Source organism: Elephas maximus, chromosome 2 (assembly GCF_024166365.1).
Source record: "Elephas maximus indicus isolate mEleMax1 chromosome 2, mEleMax1 primary haplotype, whole genome shotgun sequence".
NCBI lineage: Eukaryota > Metazoa > Chordata > Mammalia > Proboscidea > Elephantidae > Elephas > Elephas maximus.
In genome coordinates this window covers 17712086-17732658 of record NC_064820.1, presented here as the reverse complement: position 1 = coordinate 17732658, position 20573 = coordinate 17712086, and the positions used below count along the sequence as shown (strand labels likewise).

The 20573-nt window shown below is 48.5% G+C and overlaps 1 protein-coding gene across 3 annotated transcripts in view; it reads right to left on the bottom strand.

Annotated features, from left to right (window-relative positions):
* The window catches only part of OTULINL (OTU deubiquitinase with linear linkage specificity like), a 30517-nt gene extending 10505 nt beyond the window's left edge, over positions 1 to 20012 (bottom strand). For 2 of the 3 annotated variants that reach the window (XR_007514204.1, XM_049861272.1), the window contains exon 1: positions 19871 to 20011. Coding sequence is in view for 2 of the 3 variants with exons in the window: in XM_049861272.1 (XP_049717229.1) it covers positions 19871 to 19934 (64 nt within the window). In the remaining variant the exon portion in view is untranslated. Of the gene's footprint in view, positions 1 to 19870 lie in introns of all 3 variants that reach the window. The other variant, XM_049861285.1, reaches the window with a different exon arrangement.
* Between the last annotated feature and the right edge of the window lie 561 nt (positions 20013 to 20573).

Below are 20573 nucleotides of genomic sequence, written 5' to 3'. Positions count from 1 at the left end.
TTCCAACTCATGGCAATCCCATGTGTGCAGAGCAGAACTGCTCCATAGGGTTTTCAAGGCCGTGATCTTTCAGAAACAGATTGCCTGTCCTGTTTTCTGAGGCACCTCTGGGTGGGTTCGAACCACCAACCTTTCAGCTAGCAGTAGAGCACTTTTGTTTGCGCCACCCAGGGACTCCTAGTATAAAGTTAGACCACCACATATGTCCTCATTGCTTCATTGGTAAACATCTGGATTGTTTCCCATTTTTCACATTTATGAACAATGCTGCAATGAACATTCTTTTCCACCAGTCCTTGTGGACTCACGGTAGGAAAATCTCAAGAAGAGAAAGTTCTGGGTCAAAGAACATGTAGTTTAGATCTGACAGACATTCCAAAGTGCCTTCCACAACAGCTCTGCCAGTTAACACTCCCACCAGGGAACAGGGAGAGCCTGTTTCCCTAAATTCCAAAATTGGTTGTCGCTGACAAGTGATAGGTGATTTCTCATTTAGTCTGCATTTCTGTCAAAACAACTGAGCTTGAGACGTTCCCATATGTACCAGCCATTCATGTTTTTTCTTCTGTGAAGAGTCTTCTTAGAGCATCTGCCCACCTCCCACTGGGGGAGGGTGTGTTCCTTTATGGAGGGCTGGTGGTCGCTAAGATGGGGCGGGGGGGGCAGGAACTGGCTGCAGTCCCCCTCTGTGGGGCAAATGACCTCCCATTTGTCACAGGCCCCACTGAACGGGATGTAGTCGCTTCATTCACTAGCCTGGCCCCTCTGGGCTTCCTCTTCTGAGCACGAGGGCCCTCTTACAGCTGCCCAGAACCTCCACGGGGACAATCTGCTCTAAACACCACTGCAGATGACAGCTCTTCTGACTTCTACACACACACACTTCCCCAGCCTACTGCCCCATCCTCAAAATTGAACCCTGTCTACAGCCCAAAAAAAGAAACGGTGGTCTGGTGACTTATCAGAACCGAGCCCAGCCTGCACTCCTGTCCCCCTTTACCTGAGGCTCCCACAGTTCTCAGTCAAGTGACTCAAGTCAAGAAGTGCCAGGGAGCCTAGACAAGGGGGGCTGGTGTGGGTACCAGGGAACGGTTTGGAGCGGGCAGGAGGGGCCTGTTTTGGACTCGTGAAGCCACAAGTGGGCAGACTGCTCACTCTACTGCCCGCAGCCACCGCCAGAGAGCCACAGAGATCTGAGATCCCTTCCTGTTAAGGACTCAGACTGCCACTCAGAGACAACTGTGAGCTGTTCACTGATAACGTGTCATTACGAGGAGGGCTTTGAAGTCAAAAGAAAGGAAGTACAATGTTTCAGTAGAAAAAAATTTTGGGCAAGTCACCTCCCTAAGCTTTAGTTTCTTAAAAACAGTACATAGCACCGCCTGGGACAGTGCTCAGTACATGTCAGCTCTTGTATGGGTACTGTGTGACAGCACAGGAGCTGGAACCCTGTTCTGAGATGAAACGAAATGTTGGGGAAGCACTCAGCACAATGGCTGGCACACCTAAGAGCCAATAAATGCAAATCCTTCTTTTTACTGCTATTCATTCTCCTATCGCCTTTAGTTACTGTTTTATTGTCGTAAAAATACAAGTAACATCACTTTGCCAATTCAACATTTTTCACTTGCTAATTTAATGAAACTAATTATAACAATTATGTTGTGCACCCATCACCAATATCCACTGCCATATTTTCATGCCCGTAAACAGAAACCCAATGCTAGTTTAGTTAAACCAAGCTTTCCCTTTTTCCCCCTCCCCCCGCCCCTGGTAACCAATGTGAAGCTCTGATCTCTATGTTGTATTCTTAGATGTCATTGAGTCGATTCCAACTCATGTGGTCTCGTGTGTGCAGAGGAGAACTGCTCCATAAGGTTTTCATAAGCAGATGGCCAGGCCTGTCTTCCAAGGTGCCTCTGGGTGGGTTCAAACTGCGAACCTTTCAGTTAGTAGCCAAGTGCTTAACCATGTGCGCCACCTAGGGATTCCTTACATTTGCCTATTCTAAATGTTTCATATTAGCGCCATCATGCAATATTTGTCACTTTGTGATTGACATTTTGCTCAGCATATTTTCAAGGTTCATCCACGCTGTGGCATGTATCAGGACTTCATTTCTCTTTATGTCAAAGTAATATTCTATTGTATGCATATACCATATTTTCTTTATCCATTCATCTGTTGATGGGCATTTGGGTTGCTTCCACATTTTATCACCTTTATTTTGCAGATGAGGAAACTGAGGGAAAGAAAGATTAAATAATTGTCCACTGAGACTCAGCTAGTAAGAGGTAGGGTTAGAATTCAACAAGGACAATGATGCTGGAAGCTGCATGCCTAGCCCTCCGAGATCCTCTCTCTGAATGATGGAGCCAAGTCAGCCTGCAAATCTGCCTTGCTGTCAAGTCAATATCAACCCACAGTGACCCTATAGGACAGGGCAGAACTGCCCCACAGGGTTTCCAAAGAGTGGCTGGTGGATTCAAACTGTCAACCTTTTTGGTTAGCAGCCAAGTTCTTAACCACTGCGCCACCAGGGCTCCTCGCCTAATTACAGGAAGCGGAATTAAGACTTTTTAAAAAGAAAATTTAAAAAGGTCTTCCGCATGTGTCAGTAACTGGATTACAACCCAAAAACAACAGACATAGAAGGAAAAGCCATCGTGAGGCACCCAGCAAAATAGTATCATGAACACAACTTTGACGATCTTGTGAGTCAAATCTCATTTCCCCTAAAAACAGCTGAAAGAAGATAAGATTTTTGATATCAGGATGTTCACAGGGGTCCCCCTTCTGCCAGCCTGCCAAGTAATATTCTGCAACCGCCAGCCCAACTTCCCCCCTCCCTGCCTGGTGAGAGGCACCCTGCCCGAAAGGGCTCAGGCCCTTGGTGACTCAGACTTGGAGAAATAGGAAGAGGAGGAAGGTTCCAACACAGCATGAGTCATTCTACAGAATAAAAAGATCAGAGAGAAGGAAGGGCAAGAAACAAGGGGGTGTGGGTAGGGGAGGTTTGGAGAGCAAAGACCTCCAGGAAGTACGGGGCTGCAAGGGAAGGCTGCAAAGGGAAGAGACGTGTTGCCAAGAATTAGGGATCTGGTCCTCTTTAAAGTTTGTCAAGAGACAAAAAATAAAATTTCTTTTTAATCTTTTTGGACTGAACCACTGGGGTCACAGCTGAAATTAGGCTACGTATGGAGCATGATTCATTTCTATTCTATTGGAAAACTTATTTTTCCAATATAATGGGTGTCATACACCCTCCAATCATTAGCATTAAAACACGCTGAAACCCTGATCTATACCACTGGAATAAGTAATGTTTAAATAATTAAGACATACTTGAGCAATTATACCAGAACCTCCTGAAATCAACAATGTGCGTATCTAAAACTAAAATCTGATCTATGATCACTCAAACCATGTATAGCAGATGAGACCACTGACCAGAGCTGGAAAAAAAAAAAAAGCTACAATTTTTTTGTGGTAAAATTCTACTTAGAATTTTTTTCCATGCCCTAAAATGTACCAAAGTTGAAATAATTCAAACATTAAAACAGGAAACCAAGAAGAAGAAGAAAAAAACCTGAAAACAAAACTAGAAGACACTGAAGAGCCGGAAACCATGTGATTATGAAGACTGTGGTGCTAAAAACCCTGAGAGGCTTGAGGCCCCTGGGCCAGGAAGTCACAGTCCCTCTGCCATGGAAACTCATCCACATCTGGCTCTCCTCTGAAACTTCCAGCGGTGGCCAGGACAGCTAATTCTTGACTATCTCCACTTCCCCGTGGTCCTGCCAGACAGTCTTCTACCTTGTCTATTTCCTCTTCCAATCTTATTCATGGTACAGCCTCAGTGGTGGTTTCTGTCTGCACACGTCCACAAGTGTTACCTGTCTCCAGCCCACTGACTTTCTCCTAAAGCCAGGGTGGGTTATCAAGCACTACTCAGTGGGCTGACAGGGGGGAGAAGGAATCCAGCCAGAGCTAAAAGAATGCAAATAGCAATTTAATTTTGAAGTTTGGACTAGCAGAGGGAGGAAGATACATACCAAACAGTACAACCATCTTGTTAAAAATTTTTTAGTGGGATAAATACAATAGGAATTTTTATTTGTGTTGATGTCATATATGGTTCATTAAGAGGAGATGGAAGAAAGAGTAGAGAAGAGAGGCTGATGGACTAGAAAACAAACAGAGAAGGTGGGCAAAGTGGCCAGCCCTCTCACACTTCATAGAGCTGGGTCCTGGGAGACTGCTGCCTTTGAGAAAGTGAAGGTGGCTGTCTGCTGCACAGAGGCCTGAGCTAAAGATGAGTGGTACACGGGATAGGGAGGACATGGGCAGATGTTCCTCCCTCCTGTCCTCCTGTCCTCTCCCCCATGCCCCTCACCTCTTGGTTATACGTCCTTTTCCCACCAGGGGCTGGGCAGCAGTGAAGAGAGGAGACACAATCCCTGCCCTCAAGGAGCTCATGGTCTGGGGGAAGAAGCCTTTCCATCAGGAAACGTGCAGGCGGCCTTGTCCAGGTAAATAGTCCCAGATAGTGCTCCCCAGGGTTAGCCCATCCTGGTCACAGGATGCAGCCAGGAGTAGCCACTAACCATAGGCAGGATAGCAGAAGGCCCTAAAGTGTGGCTCCCAGGTGGCAGGCAGACCCCCATTCCCAGTAGGTCATCCCTCTCTGAAGCTTTTAGTTTCTCCTTAGGCCTCAGTAAGGCTCCAGGGAAAGGCTGGGGCCCCCTGTGTGGGAATCAACTCCTTAATTCTGACAAACTTCAAGGCTCCAGAATAAAGCAAAATATTATACACTAATCCAGTCCAATAAACTAAGCACTATACAACCAGAATGATAAGCATACAGAACAAATTCTGTTAGATCATCAAGGTTTTTAAATAATTTGGAGCACTTGGAGATGACTGGAGATTTAAAAACAGCAAGGCAGTGTGAGAGAGTAGGTTTAAACAGTCTTGGTTCTAGCAAAATCATAGGTTAGTTGGTTGTTTTTCATATCAGATGTGGGGGAAATAGAAAAAAATGCGTTTTTAATGAGCCTTTGAAATGGTTAGGTCAAAACGCTATCTAAACTTCTATATTTCAGGTGTTGACCCTGCTATGTGAAGAAAGTACAGTCCTACTCAGTAAAGTAGTGTGCCCAGAACAGTTAGATCAGTGTCATGTAGGAAGAGAACCACCAAGTGAAAGGTTTTTATCTTGAAGGTCAAGACCACTGAGACATTCCACTGCAGCCCTGTCACGCAACTTAAGCTATTAGCTCAATCTTTCCAGGGATGGGCATGTTTTATCCAAGGTAATGCAGCCGTCAAGTGCTCTGCTGCTAAATTAAAGATCAGCTATTCAAACCCACCAGCTCTGCTGCTAAATTAAAGATCAGCTATTCAAACCCACCAGCCGCTCTGTGGGAGAAAGATGTGGCAGTCTGCTTCTGTGAAGATTTACAGCCTTGGAAACCCTACGGGGCAGTTTTACTCTGAGTCGCTGTAAGAATCAACTTGATGGCAATGGGTTTGGGTAGGTTGGGCCTGCTAAACTACAAGTGTCAGTAAATACAACAGGAAGCTGCTCCTTGCTAAACACAGACTTGGTGTTGTTTTTCTTTTTTAATTGTTTTATTGTAGTAGAAAATATATACACCCACTTCTCACTTATTGACATGGTTAGGTTCCAAAACCAGGTTATTACACAAAAATCTGTGTTACGTGAGAATCTGGCTGTGCCCCTCTTTGGCACCAGTGGTCCGACATGGCTCACCACCTGTTGGGTGCCCTGCCATCTCACGACGCCCGTGGTTTGGTAGGTCTCCCTTCTTATCCACGCCTTCCCTACCACTGCGCAGGGTGTGGAGGTTGGGATGGCAGTGGTGATGGTCAGGGGTTGCCTGCCGCCTCTGGAGCAGCAGGGACCCACATCACTCAGCCATGCTCCAGGCCTCCGAGTACAGCCCTAAGTCTCACCTCTCCAACTTCCCACCCCACCGGCCCCAGAGGCAGGCCTGGGCGTTGGGGGGAGGAGGGAGGGAGGGGAGCCCCCGGGCCCACAGGCAGGTGAGGCCCGGCTACCTGGGCCCAGTGGAGGCTGAGGAGGTGGCAGAGAGGCCTCTTTGGAAGAAGAGACTTCCGAGCCCCCTGCCCGACTCCTGCGGCAGAGCCCCTACTGCCTCCTCAGCCTGGCCACCCTCGTCCACCCTGCTTGCTATCCACCTGCCCTATGCCTGCCATAGGCCCAACCTGGGTAATAGGAACCACTGGCAGCCCACGCAGCCTCACTCCCTCTCACAAACCTCGTCCTCCTCCTCCTCCTCCTCCCCCTCCCCCAGCTCCTTATTAGTGTGTAAAATAGCCAGGTAGATTTTTTACTGTTGTCGTAAATGTAAAATGTCGGATAATGAAACAGTCAATAAGGAAGGAGGAAGTATACACATAACAGCTTTTACACATACAGTTCAGTGACATTGGTTCCATTCATCATACTGTGTGACCATCACCACCATCTATTTCCCAATCTTCCTACCACCATTATTAACAGAAACTCAGTGCCCCCTAAGTCCACCCTCCCTGTAGCCCTCCCAGCCGTTCCAGGTAACCACTAATGAACTTTGGCCTCTATACCTTTGCCTATTTCCTACAAGTAGGATCATATGATATTTGTCCATTCGTGACTGACTTATTTCACTCAGCATATTTTCAAGGTTCATCCACGTTGTAGCGTTTTTACTTTTTAATAACATCATAGTTCAGAGGTTTTTTCATTTTACTGGGCACATTTTCTAGGAGTGTAAATGCGGCCCATCACTTTAAACGTAAATTTAATTTTCTAATTGTGCGTGGGGTTTTTAAAACCCACTCAGCTATAAAACCACAAAAGGTGTAGGTGGGCTAGGCTACGACTGAAGAGCAGGCTGTAAGTCCTCCTCAATGGATTCAGAGTCCCAGTGCTGACCGGAACCTTGGAAAGACCATTTTACCCAACCCTGCAAGCGTCTGTGGCCAACTGCTGTGGGGGAACAGGTACTGGGTTGGGAGCTTATCTTCATTCTGCCAATTTCTAGCTGCAGGACTTCAGACAAATCACTTTACCTCAATGAGCCCACACAGTCTTTCCAATGGGCAAGATGAGTGACAAAACAGGGTTGGAACAAAATGAAATGTAATAAGGCATGTAAAAATGCCTGTAAACACAAAAGCACCATCCAATGTAGCCTCCTGGACTTGGGTTTCTTCCACAACTTGCCCACCATCTTGTCATCCAGCCAGAGCTTACCTACCTTTTGGCATGGGAACTCACTCCCTCTTGTGGGAGTCCCTTTCCTTTCTGGCATGTTCCTCTTTTTCTCATCAAAATCAATCATTATCTATCATTATTCTATGAATATGAATTAAGTTCCTCCTGCGGGTCTGGCATGAGGAGCTCATGCTACAATTATGAACACAACAGGCAGACATGGACTCTCCTGGTGGATTCACGGATGGGCCACCCACTAAGACAAGGCTCCATAGGGAAGGAAGGCAGCTCTGTACGTGCACGTGACAGCGATCTGACCTAGACCAAGTGGGGAAGGCTACCCGGAGCACATGAGATTCAGAGGACGGGCAAGAGTTCACAAGGCAGGGAAAGCCAGGGGAGGCTCAATTCCGCAGGGCCTTTTGGTCCTGTGAATGATTCTGTGGTTCACCTGAAGAGCCAAGTGAGTCCTGTAGGGTCTTAAGCAAGAAGCTGATATGATCAGATCTGTAACCACAACTTCAAGCGTTAGTGCTTGAGCATGAAGAAGAAACCTGATTCCTCTTCCATATGAGGAATCTTCTCTTCCATCTTTCACAAATCAGAGAACGCTTTGGCCTGATGGGCTGGAATCCTACTTGTTCTCCGAGGCCTGATCCAAATGTCTCCTCTGACAGGGTCTCTCCAGCCCTTCCCCTGGTGCTCCCTCAGCACTTGTCTATACTGCCAGTCAATTAGTTGTATGCATGACTACTTTCCCTAGTAGCCTGTAAGCACCTCTGGGGCCAGTCTTACGCAGAATGTTATTCACTGCGGGCCTGGTTATCTGATGAACTCACACCTACACATACACACTTCATGTTTGCAGTGAAGAAACTGAAGCCCAGGGAAAACAAGTAGCAGTCTGAACACAAACCCACATTTTCTGACTGAAAGTCAGAACCCATGAACTAACTATACAACTGCCTACCCCTCAGTAATTCTCTCGCAAGAATGAAAACAATCAACTAGCACAACCTTTGAAGACAGCTATCGTTTCTGCCAAGCATCTTTGCTCCTTTAGGTTAATCCAGTTCTCTCAACCAGTCCTCACATGATCTGGCTTGGGGTCTTGTCACTCTTCTTTGAACTCATTTCACACTTAAAGTGAGGTCCCCAAGGCAGAACAAAATGTGCTGGGTGTGGCCAGCCAGGAGAGCATCCAGCAAAGTGACTGACCACCTTCTTCATTCTAGATCAGGGGGTGGCACATTTTCTGTAAGAAGCCAGAGAGTAAATCTTTTAGGCCCCAAAGGCCGCACAGTCTCTGTCCCAATGACTCAACTCTGCCGTTAGAGAGTGAAAGAAGTCACAGACAACACACAGCGCAGCAGCGTTCCAATAAAACTTTACTCACGGTTGCTGAAAGTGCGAATTTCACATAATTTTCACATCAGGAAATAGTATTCTTTTGATGGTTTTCCAACCACTTAAAAGTGGAAAAACCATTCTTAGATCACAAGCCATATAAAACCAGACAGTGGGCCAGATGTGGCTGCCAGCTATGTTATGCAAAATGCTGTTCTACATGATACACTCAAATTAATGCAGCCTGCCAGTGGACTGGTATTATACGACTAAAAAACGAAAAAGCCATCGACTCACTTTCAGCCTGCGGATAATTTAAAGCCCTTTGCACCCGTTGCTGGGGTATGTCTCCCCACCGTCTGAGGGCAGGAAGAGGGAGCAGATGCTTTCAGCCCACCATCCTCAAGTTTCCAGATGGAGGGGTTTTTCCTGGAGATGTCCTCCTGCACCTCCCCCCACCCCCTTTATTCCTTCCAGGACAGGAATGGATCTGATTGGTAGGTTTAGAAGATACACTGGGTGGGCATGCTCCGTTCAGCCACTTCCTCTCCTCTCTGAGGAGCCACGCACCTGCAGGGAAGGTGCCCTTGTGCCTGCTCTCTCTGGGAGGGAGCTTGGCACCTCAGGCGTGAGCTCAGCTCAGGCACATGAGCAAGCCCACGTGGCGACACAAGACGACATGGGGACTTTATCAGACATTGAGCTGACACTGTTATCTCTTGGCTCCTATGTCTACCTATCAATTTGTTCAGAACTTGGAAAGAGAAGAACGGGTTTAACCAGCTCATGTGTGCGAGTCCTGTGCTTGCTAGACCTGGACCTCACACTGAATTCCACATTCATTGCTTCAGTCTGCTTCTGTGGCTCCTGACTCGGCCATGCAATAGGTGTCTGTCTGTCTCTCTCTCTCTCTCACCTCTCAGGCCTTTAAATATTAAACTTGCTTCCTACAATCTCATACAAATCGTTTATGAACAGGTTGACCAAGCAAGCACTAAAGGCACACTCCGAGATAAGACACTCTTCGCTTGGGCCCTGTGGCGAGTTGTCCATTAATCGGTATCACTTTGGGCACTGTTGCCAATCATACTAATCCCTCTGATTGGCCCTCCTTCCCCTGATCCATTCTCCACACTGTAGCCAGGGTGATTTTTTTCAATATCCAGTAGTTGTGTCATCTCCTATTAAAAGTCTTCCAATGGCTTTTCTCACCTGTGGGAAAAAGACCCGCACCCCAGCAGCCGCTGCAGTGAGCTGGAAAGGCCCCCAGACAAGGTGCACACGTACCACCTGTTGTACCAGCCTCACCAGAAGTGCCGGCAGCTGGTGCTTCTGTACCCAAGACTACCAGTGTGGCCAGTGGTTGTGGAAACCAGACGGCAGAGCGCCGGCAGCTGGTGCTTCTGTACCCAAGACTACCAGTGCGGCCAGTGGTTGTGGAAACCAGATGGCAGAGCGCCGGCAGCTGGTGCTTCTGTACCCAAGACTACCAGTGCGGCCAGTGCTTATGGAAACCAGGTGGCAGAACAAAAGGTTAGTCCAACTGAAGAAACGCATTCAATGATTATTTTTTACAATGAAAGCAGTGCTTACAGAACAAAACATCTTCCTACTGTTAGCAAGTTGGATATCACAGAGAAGGTCCTGCAGTGTAGAAGCAATGGGCTAAAGTCCCCTATGGGGCCAAAAGACAGGATGGCAGCAGCTGCTGCCAAATTCAGGCAAAGCACTGAGGGAGATAGCAGAAACCAAGCCCAGTCTGCAAGGTGCCGGCCTCGGCAAAGTTTCTCCAGGGACCCTGGAACCACATTCATTTGGGAGCGCTGCAGCTCAGCACGTGGACTGTCCTGCAGTTGCCTCACAGGTCGCCTTCCAGGCCCTGGAGCCCAATGCCAGAGGGTAAGTGAAAGGACCCAGTAGGAGGCCCACCTTTCTGACGGATATTTCTCATACTGATGGAGCAGAGCCAGAAGCAAGGCCCGTGTGGCTCTCTGGGACTCAAGACAAGGGCTGCGAACCTTCAGACCTACCAGGGAGAACCTGAGTCCAAGGATGAGCCTGCACAAAAGCTGTATCCACCACGTCAATATGAACGACTTTCTCAAGAAAAAATACTCATTCCATGTGGACAGAACAAGTTTATGAAGAAGAGAGAAGCCAGCCCCTTTCTGCTCCACAAACCAGGGCCAATCTGACTGGGTGGACTGATCATTTGTGTGTCATGAGGCTTGGACTCTCAACTGTTACAAGGCAGAGCTACACTGGGGTGCTATGAGACGATCCCCAAGTCAAGCTTCCCACAGAGCCTCCCAACCACTACCTGGTCCCAACTGAGAAGTTGAGATCTGCCCTACATTGGGTGTTCAATGGGACCTTGCTGATGGCACCCCACCACAGAAGCTTCCCTGTCCTGCTCCCTAAGTCTTCTGCCTCTCTGGGCACTTCTCAGAAATGTAGAACCTCGGGTCACGGAGGCAGAATCTGTGTTCTAGCAAGACCCCCATGTGACTCACGCACACTGAAGTCTGAGAGGTGCAGTGCTAGAGCAGAGCCTGCCCTAAGAGTTACCTACGCCTGGTCTCCACTGATGCATTTCCTGGTTTGTTGAGCTGGGACCCAGACACTGGGCTTTTTCAAGTTTCCAGGTAACTCTGATGTATTGTCAGTGTTGAGGAGTACTGTCCGCAGTAAGGGCTTCCTCATCTTTGGTTGCTTTTACTACCTCAAATACAGGTAGTCCTTGACTTCTTACGACTTATTTTTTTTTTTGTACATCTTATCGTTAGTAATATGTCCTACATATAATGATGTTGCGGCATGTGATTTGGTGACATTACTATTCCCAGATGTTCACCTGCAGACATTCAAAGATCAGATTTATAAAGATACTGATAATAAAAGGTAATAACAGTGAAAACTAAAAAAGGGGGGGGTATTCAACCTATGTCAGAACCGACTTATGGTGGAGTCATCAGAAGAGAACCCCATAGTACGCTGGGGACTACCTGTGTACTACCAGATGCCAAATTAACTTCCAAAATTGCCATTGGAAGAAATCATGCCAGAAAAAGAAAAATCTTAGAGTCAAGTAATCCAAGTACAAATAAGCATTGCTTCTGTTTTGCACCTCTTTCCCCTTGGCCAATGTGAGGGGCTATTTTTACTAGTCAATTGTTTTCTACCTATTGGGAGTTATGCCTATCTCAAAAGAACTTTTCTGAAATTAATAATGAAGAAATGAATCCAACCACTTGGCCTCCAGGCAGGGGGACCAACTCATCCCAGTCTGCCTCGGACTTTCAGTCAACAAATAACTTGTGATGTGCCAGGTACTGCTCTAATTCTGATTTTAGCACTGAAAGGCCCACATCCTGGGGAATCCTCCAGTCCCTGGCAAACCTGGATGGTTGGTCACCCTACCTCCAGGGCCCTGCAAGCTCTGACCCTGACTCCCCCCCACCTCAACTCTTCCTCTTGCTCCAGGATGACTGGCCTCCTTCAGCCCTCCGCAGTGCTCACCCCACTTCTGGGCCTTCCTCCACCGTGCTCTTCCCTCTGCCTGGACCCTTTTGCTCCCATCCATAGCCTAGTTCACTCTTCTCATTCTCCAACTCACGGCTGAAATGCCATTCCCTCTCTGACCCATTTCCAACCCCTCGCTTGATCAACTTCCCATTGTACTCTTTCATAGGACGCTGTGTCCTTTTTCTTCAAGCATTTATCACAGTTTATATAATTGTATTTGTGTCTGATTAGTGTCTGTTTCCCTATTAAACAGTAAACTTCATAAGGACTGGGACCGCGTCTGTTTTCTTTGTGCTTTCTCAATGCCCAGGCACACACTGTTGTTGTTGTTAGCTGACACTGAGTTGGCCCCTGACTCAGGGCGGCCTCATACCCAAAAGAATCAAATGCTGCCCAATCCTGCACAATCTCCATGATCAGATGTGGATCAGGCCATTGGGAGCCACAGGGGTAATGTGGCTGATTTTGAAGTAGCTCACCAGGCCATTCTTCCTAGTTAGTCTGAAGCTCAGCTGAAACCTGTTCAGCATCACAGCAACATGCAAGCCTCCACTGACAAATGGGCAGTAGCTACGCAAGAAGTGCACTGGCCAGGAATCGAACCCAGGTCTCTTGCACAAAAGGTGAGAATTCTACCACTGAACCACCACTGCCCCCTGCCTAGGCACATAATAAACAGTCAATAAATATTTGCTGAATGAATAACAAATCTATGTAACTGGATCCAGTCCATATGCCCCCATGACAGAGACTGCTATCTCCCCCCAGTACCTGTTCCCTCTGCCTTCCAGAGAAATAGAACCTGACTTTCAGCTGGGCACACTGCCACTTGAAATAAAAGCTACATTCTATCCTCCCTGGTTTCTGGATATAGCTGTGTGACTGAATTCTGCCCAAGAAAAAGTGATAATGGAATTTTCAGATGGGTTCATCAAGAAGGGTATATTCCACGCCCTTCTTCCTTCCTACTAACTGGGATGTAAGTGTGATGACCGACGCTCCAGCAGCCATCCTGGACCAAGAAGTAACTATGGGGATAGAAACCGTGCACAAGCAGAAGGAGCCTGGGCCTCTGAGACTACGGAGCCTATCCCAGCCCTAGGGCGCCACCTCTGATTCACTCATTTTGAGTGGTTCTGTTACTCCAGCCATAACTAGTCCTAACTAATAGCCTATATCTTGAGGGTCCCTTCCAACTTTTAAAATATATGACTTGCCAGAAATAACAAACCACCACTGTATTTCTCTTCCCTTAATTACACTCATATCAACATAAAGCAAGAAGTGAGAATGTGAAGCAGTCACCTAGTAGGTGGGGTTCAAGGCAGTGGAGTGAGCAGACCCCTGGGACTCAGGAACTCAGGGTCTGGTCCTAGAGAGCTGAGAGAATATGCACTCAGCTTCCTCTCCAATGAACAGAGACAAGGAGCCGGGCCACTAGCTGCCATTTCTCTTCTTTCCACGTAAAAAAAAAAAAAACAAAATCAAACCCATTGCCATCAAGTCGATTCTGACTCATAGCGACCCTAGAGGACAGAGTAGAACTGCCCCATAGGGTTTCCAAGGAATGCCTGGTAGATTCGAACTGCCGACCTTTTGGTGAGCAGCCGTAGACCTTAACCACTACACCACCAGGGTTTCCTCTTTCTGCACAGGCTCTCTTATTTTAACTTGTTTCAGAGTTATGTTGGACGAACAGTGGCGTGGGTACCTGGCACAGTTGTGAAATAACTGAAGTTCAGTTAAGCTCCAAACATTGCTCAGAGCTTGCACCACAGGAAAGATGCCCTAAGCATCTAGACAAGATTCCTAGATCTTGACAAATGCTAGGAAATATGCCAATTAGAAGTTCATGCTTAGCTCTATAGATCTGTATTAAATCAGTTGACCTGAAAGCATAGTTTGATAAACAGCCTTTTCCACAAGGGCTTCCATGGAGGTGATCAGTTTCTAAAAGACAGCAAGAGAAAAAGAAAAAAAAAAAAAAAAACAAAAACGGAAGGTTCAGGAGGCGGGGAAGGAAGGAGAGGGAGAACTATACCTTCCTATGTTACAGGTTCCAATATTTGAACGAATCAATCAATGAGGTGCACATGGGGGAAGACCCTGTAGAACAGTACAGTGTGACGAACAAGACAGCATAAGACAGATCAACAGGTACAGGCCGTCCAAGTCCTTTGTTGACGATCAGCTAAGTACCCCAAAATGAGTTTAACAAACATCTATAAAACAGAGGGATACACCATGGGTAACACTGACCTAATAATCCTCCTCCATTGAAGTGATTTTCCCACCTACTTTAGATTTCGGAAGAAATGAAGGAACCGATACACCCAAGTCCGTAGTGTCTTACGTGCAAAACCAAGGGACCTAAAGATTATATTAACAATTCCATTGGCTACATTTCAGTTTCAAGCTGAGCGACCAACCAAATCCTTAGCTACAAACTGAACTCCAAGCTCCTTTTTTAAAATGACAAATAGCTGATCCTGTCCACTGACACCAGGGCCGTTAGGCCCCCCATCTAGATGGTGGCGGATTACACTCCGCCTGCGCTGGGACTGGCCTGCCGTCTTCTCCACTTCCCCTTTTATATCAGCCAGTCTGCTTCCTCTACAGCATTTCCACCTGTCCAGGCGGTTAATGGGGAAGACACAGGACACCCTAGTTTTCCTTTAACATCAGAGAGCTCACAGAAAAGTTGGGGCCTTCTTGTCAGGGGTCAACCAATAACCCATGACGCGCCAGGTATTACGCTAAGCGTTTGGAAGAGATTCTCTCAATGCCAGGCAAAAAGGAACTGAGTTCACTTCTCTTAAACTTGGGAGACTAAGTGTAACGAGGAAGACTCCATGCCTGCCCTTGGAGGACAAACACAAACTGTCCAAAGCCTACTCTCCAGTGGGCTTCTCCCAGCAGCCCCACTGCCTGCTTCCACTCCTGAACCATCCAGGAGCTGGTGTGTACCCACGGAGGCCAGTCCAAGCTGGAGGGAGCAGACAGCTCAGCTCTACCATGGTGGGTATACAAGGTGGTACGGGGCTGTTTGGAAAATTTTTGACAGTAGGCATTTGAAGTTTTGTGAGATTTCATGTCCCCCTGAATTGGGTGAGGACTCTATTGAGAACTGACTTTCAATGACATTATTAGTCCCTCTGTTATTTTTTTGCACTAGTAGTCAGCTACGGAAAGGGGGCCCTGGTGGCGCAGTGGTTAAGTGCTCAGCTGCTAACCTAAAGGCCAGTGGTTTGAACCTACTAGCAGCTCCGGAGAAAGACGTGGCAGTCAGTTTCCGTAAAGATTGCATTCTTCCATTAAATTAACTACAAATCAAATAAACGTGTATACAACATCAATGGTTAATTATTTTGAATATGGATGGTTCTGCTAAGTAACTGAACATTCACCAGAGGGCTCGAATGGCAGAAGAGAAAAGGTAGGATCTGCTGGTAGGATTTTCCAGTCCAGTAACTTTTCTAACAATTAAGTAGGAACTTCAGTAAGCATGTATATGGAAGCTTTCTAGCTCAATAATAACTTTTTCCTTCCTTCTTCTGTACCACAGACCTGTGAGAGTGATCTCCAGCGGCAACAGTGGTATAAGAATGGCCACATCTGGAACAGCTTCAGTGTGCTGAGGTGGCCTGGGAAGTGCAGAGTGCTCTCAAGTTTAAACCTGAACGCTGATTCAGGAAGACAGGAACAAGCGGATGGCTAAGAATCTGGTTGTGGGTGGAGTCCCACTGCCACGGTTTGAATCCTGGCCACCACTTACTGCATAGAGACCCTCAGCAAATTCCATAGCCGCTGTAAGCGTCATGGAGATGGTGGCTGTGGAGATCAGGTAAGGCTATCAATGTTCAGCGTCTGTGTCCAGCACCGTGATGAGAATGCACATGTCCACTAATACTGCGACAGGGACAAGTAGTGGGTGCTTCGGACACATAGGAGGACACCCAGCCCAGTCCAGGGAGCAAAGAAAAGCCTTCCAGAGGAAGCCAAGTCTAAGTTGGGACCTGGACCAGGTAAAAAGTCATTTTCAAGTTAATACTTGTACCAATCAAGAATTTCTACTTGGATAAAACGTAGGGTACCAAAAAAAATTATATTTTATTCAGTATTTAATCACATGGTAGAAATGTAAGGGTAGAAATATAAAAGCAGGGCAAAGGGGCTGGCAAAAAACTATCAACTACGGGCCACTGGTCTTTATGCCTTCTGTTGTGTGTCTATGTGTGAGTGTTTAATTCCTGTGGGGTTTTGTTTCCCTAAGCCCTCAAACTGTTTTTTAAAGAAGGAAAATATTTCTCTTTAAGATGACAAAGAGCACATGGAAGAATGGCAGCCACCCGCTCCCTCCTCCGTCTTGGCCGCTGCTGTCCACTGTTCGGCTCCCTGAGAGTAGAGGCCTTGAAGGCACTGACTGTAGAAGCAGCTCAACTCTCAGCACACCTTGGGAGAGGGAGTTAGTGCCAGGGCTTCCGTATACGTAAGAATCACCCAGGGATCTTGCTGAACTATAGATTCTGATTCAGTATACCTGGGGGTAGAAATGCACATTCTCAGTAGGGGTTCAATGCCCTGATTTGTGCGCCCCATAGTCCTCATTGTTTCTTTTGCCACTGGCCAGCCGTGGGTCGCTGACTGTTCTGATACTCTCCCTTGAACATGGAAGGTGCTCAGCAGGTAAACTCACCTGCCTGCCTAGTGTGATACCTGGGATTACCTGTGGGTAAGAAACATCTGTTTCATCCATAAAGTAAGCCATCTTGAATGGCTCTGGAGTAACAAAACCCATGACACTGAAGAATGCACCTCCTAATTAGCAGGCAAGTCTAGGTGGGTGACCCTTTGCAAATTAATCTCGCTATGACTCACTTTCATAAAACGGGGATAAAAATAACAACCCCCTCATAGTATAGGACAATGGTAATAATAATAACAGCAGCTAACATTTGAGTGTTTACTATGGGCTCGGTAACAGTTCTAAGGACTTTACACAAAATAAATGGGCTAAGACACAAGAAGCACTCAACCACTATTAGCCATTACTGGTATTTTCAAAGTTTTTGTTTAGCATTGGGTCCTTTTCCCAGAACAAAATCTTACCCAGGTCAGCGGTACAAAACAGAAAAACAGCAGAACTGCTCTGATTATAGCTAAAGTTGGGGAGGGGTTTGCTGGCTGCTGGGGCCCCTGCTCCACATTGGTCATTCCTGTGTCCCCCCAGTGCTGGAGACCACCCAGGAGCCCTGTGGCTCCTGAGAACAAAGTTATAAACTCTCAGTCTCATCTCTCTCCTCACTTTACCACTGAACAAACGGAGATGGACAGAGGTGGGCATCAGCCACAGCAGAGCCCAAAATAACTGAACAGTTGATGGCCTGAGGCTGGCTGGCCGCACTGCCAGTGAGTGTGGTGCATACACGTGCCCTCCTCCAACTCAAATGGCCAAAGGCCAGCTGAGAATTGTGAGCTTTTAGTCTACAATCAGGTCCCGTCTGCCCCCTGATGTGTCAGAGTGTCCTCTCTGGGCTTCTGGGCATTGGACTAAAGGATCTTCAGTGCCTCTGCCATATCTAATACTCTGGCTCTCACAGGGTCTTTCCCATAATATTGTACACAGATGTTTAGTCTGTATTCTCAATACCCAAGCACAGTAGAAATGGCTAACAAAAACTCTTTCCATCCCTACCTGTGCTGTGGGTTTTCTTCTGTCAATTGTACCTTTGTTTTTTTTTTTTTTATTGTCAAGCGTTACTTGGTATTACTTGCTATTATCTCAAAAGTAAATCATGCTCTCTCTCTTACCAAAATAGTTGCTGTTGTCGTGTGCCACCGAGATTTCAACTCACAGTGACCCTATAGGACAGAGTGGAACTGCCCCATGGGGTTTCCAAGGCTGTAATCTTTACAGGAGCAGACTGCCACATCCTTCTCCTGTAGAGCATCCGGTGGGTTCTAAACACTGACCTTTTGGTTAGCAGCTGAGAGCTTAACCATCATGCTACCAGGGCTCCTTGACAAATTAGTTAGGGGTAGGTAAAAAAAGCCATCCCCCATTGCTAGCTTTGGCAATTGATTTTATGACTGTTTTTTTTTTTTTTTTTTGCCAAACATAACCAGCAAAGAAGGGAAACTATGCTCCTAAACTCTCAGAGGTTATGTTTTGGAGAACAAAGTTTTCCATAACCTGATCCTGGAATCACATTCTTCCACGGTGGCACATCAACTGCAGACCCCACCTGCTCGAGCAGAGGAAAGAATTCTGTCTGTAGGCTTACAGGGCTGGCACACCGTGCCTGGGGCAGAGGAGGGAAACGTTCCTGGCAATTAAGTTCATCCCAGAGTAGGCACCTTTCTGCCTCCCAACCCAACTCTTTCCAGCTGCACCTCTACCTCTGTTTCCAGCTTTCCTTGCTCTGCCAAACTAAGGCAGAGAGAAAGGAAGAAAATAACATAATAAAAAGTTCAAATGAATACACCCACAGGAAATATTTTGCTAATTCTACAGTAACTCAAGGTGCAGAGAGGTTGAAAAATGCGTCCCTTCTCCAGACTTCTGAGAGTGGACGTCAGTCACAGAATTCTGGGCTGGGAGGGGCTTTATAGATGGATGGGCTAGTCCAACGCCCTCATTTTGTGGATGAGGACACGGAAGAAGTGCAGAGTGGCTGTGACTTGTATGCACACGCTTTGGGGCAGAATGATGTCTACACCTCTTGTCCTGATTCCCAGAATGGTGCTGTTCCTACTGCACCAAACAGTCTGCTATCTGAATTAAAAACCCCTGTCAGGACCCAAACCAGCAATTAATAACATCTGCCAACTTCCCATAAATGCTGTAGTACCCGAAACCCAGGAGCCCCTGGGTGGCACAAATGATACGTATTCGACAACAAGCCAAAAGTTGGCAGCTTAAGCCCATTCCGAGGCAATCTGCTTCCAAAAGGTCACAGCCTTGAAGGCCCTATGCAGTAGTTCTACTCTGCACGCACGGGGCTGAAACCTACTCAACTACGGCAACTAACAACAATAATCTGGAGCCCACACTTTGTGTCTGTGAACAGGTCTGCTCCCAAAATTCACGGGTGACCCCCGGCCCTCCGCCGTGGTCATCATCTCACAACTGAGAAGCAGTTACATTCATCCTTCTGACAGGTGGGGACAGCAGAAAGGACGGGAAAGAAAAAAACACCTTTCACTTCTTCAGAGCAGGGGAGGGGCGGGGACGCCAAGACAGGTGGGGGCCCTCCTGTCCCCCACTTCGGGGACGCAGCCTGCGTGCGTGACCCGCCGTCATACTGAGCTGCTGCTCTTGCTCCTCGGTGCAATTCAAAAAAAAGGGGGGTTTCTCTTCAGCAGGTCTCCATGGCTGAGAAGGTGTGGGCCACATCCTCCGCCAGCCGAGTGCCAAACCCGGCAGCTTCCCGCCGACGACACTCAGTCCCCAGAGGGGACACCGGTGCCAGCGCCGCCCCAACCTCCGCGGGCCCCGCGGCAGCCCCGACGGCGCCCCGACGCAGCCCACCGCCACCACGCGCTCTTCTCCCCAGGAAACGCCTTCCCCGCCTCGGCGACCCGCACAGCTCGGCCCCCGAGGGCGACCCCGGCCCCCGCCCGGCCGCCACCCCCCTGTCAGGGCGGCCCAGACCCCGGTCGTCCGAGCGGACCCCGCGACCCCAAAGACGGCTGCCGAGAAGAGCGCACCCGCCCCGGCCCCCGCCCCCCGCCCGCCGTCCTCGCGCCCACCTGCGGCGGAGGCGCGAGGCCGCTCCCGCTCGCGCGCCCGCGCGGGGCTCCTGGGCGCCACCATGCCGGCCGCGCGCTACCGAGGGCGCCAAGCCCGGCCGTGCTCCGTCAGCCGCGGCTGCCGCCAGCCTGCAAGCCCGCGCCGGGTCCGCTTCCCCGCGGCGGGGGGGCGAGGCGGCCTGCGCACTGACTGACGCTCCAGGGAGCCAATCCGAGGCCGCAGCGGGGCGGGGGGCGGGGCGGATCGGGAGGGGCGGGGCAGCCGGCGCATTGACTGACGCTCCAGGGAGCCAATCCGAGGCCGCAGCGGGGCGGGGCGGGGCGGGAGGAGCGGGCGGGGGCGGGGCCTCTGCGCGCCGTCGGGCCGGGGGCTGGGCGGCACCCCCGGTGTCCTGTGCCCCGCGGTCGGGCAGGTGGGCGGGGACCGGTGCTCAGGAAGCATCCTGGGAATTCCACCTGCGTGGACAGGCTACCTCCAGGCCCTTGACGTCGAAGGCCCCGTGAGTGTGAACCAAAGAAGCCGGGACGACGGTTGAGAAGAACCTGTGCCTTTTTCCTCTCCGCCGCAAGATTCCAGGAGGATTCCCTCCCCTGTTAGTAGCCCTTGAGTCCATTCCGACTCGTAGCAACCCTATGGGACAGAGTAGAATCGCCATAGAGTTTCCAAGGAGCGCCTGGCGGATTCGAACTCCCCACCTTTTGG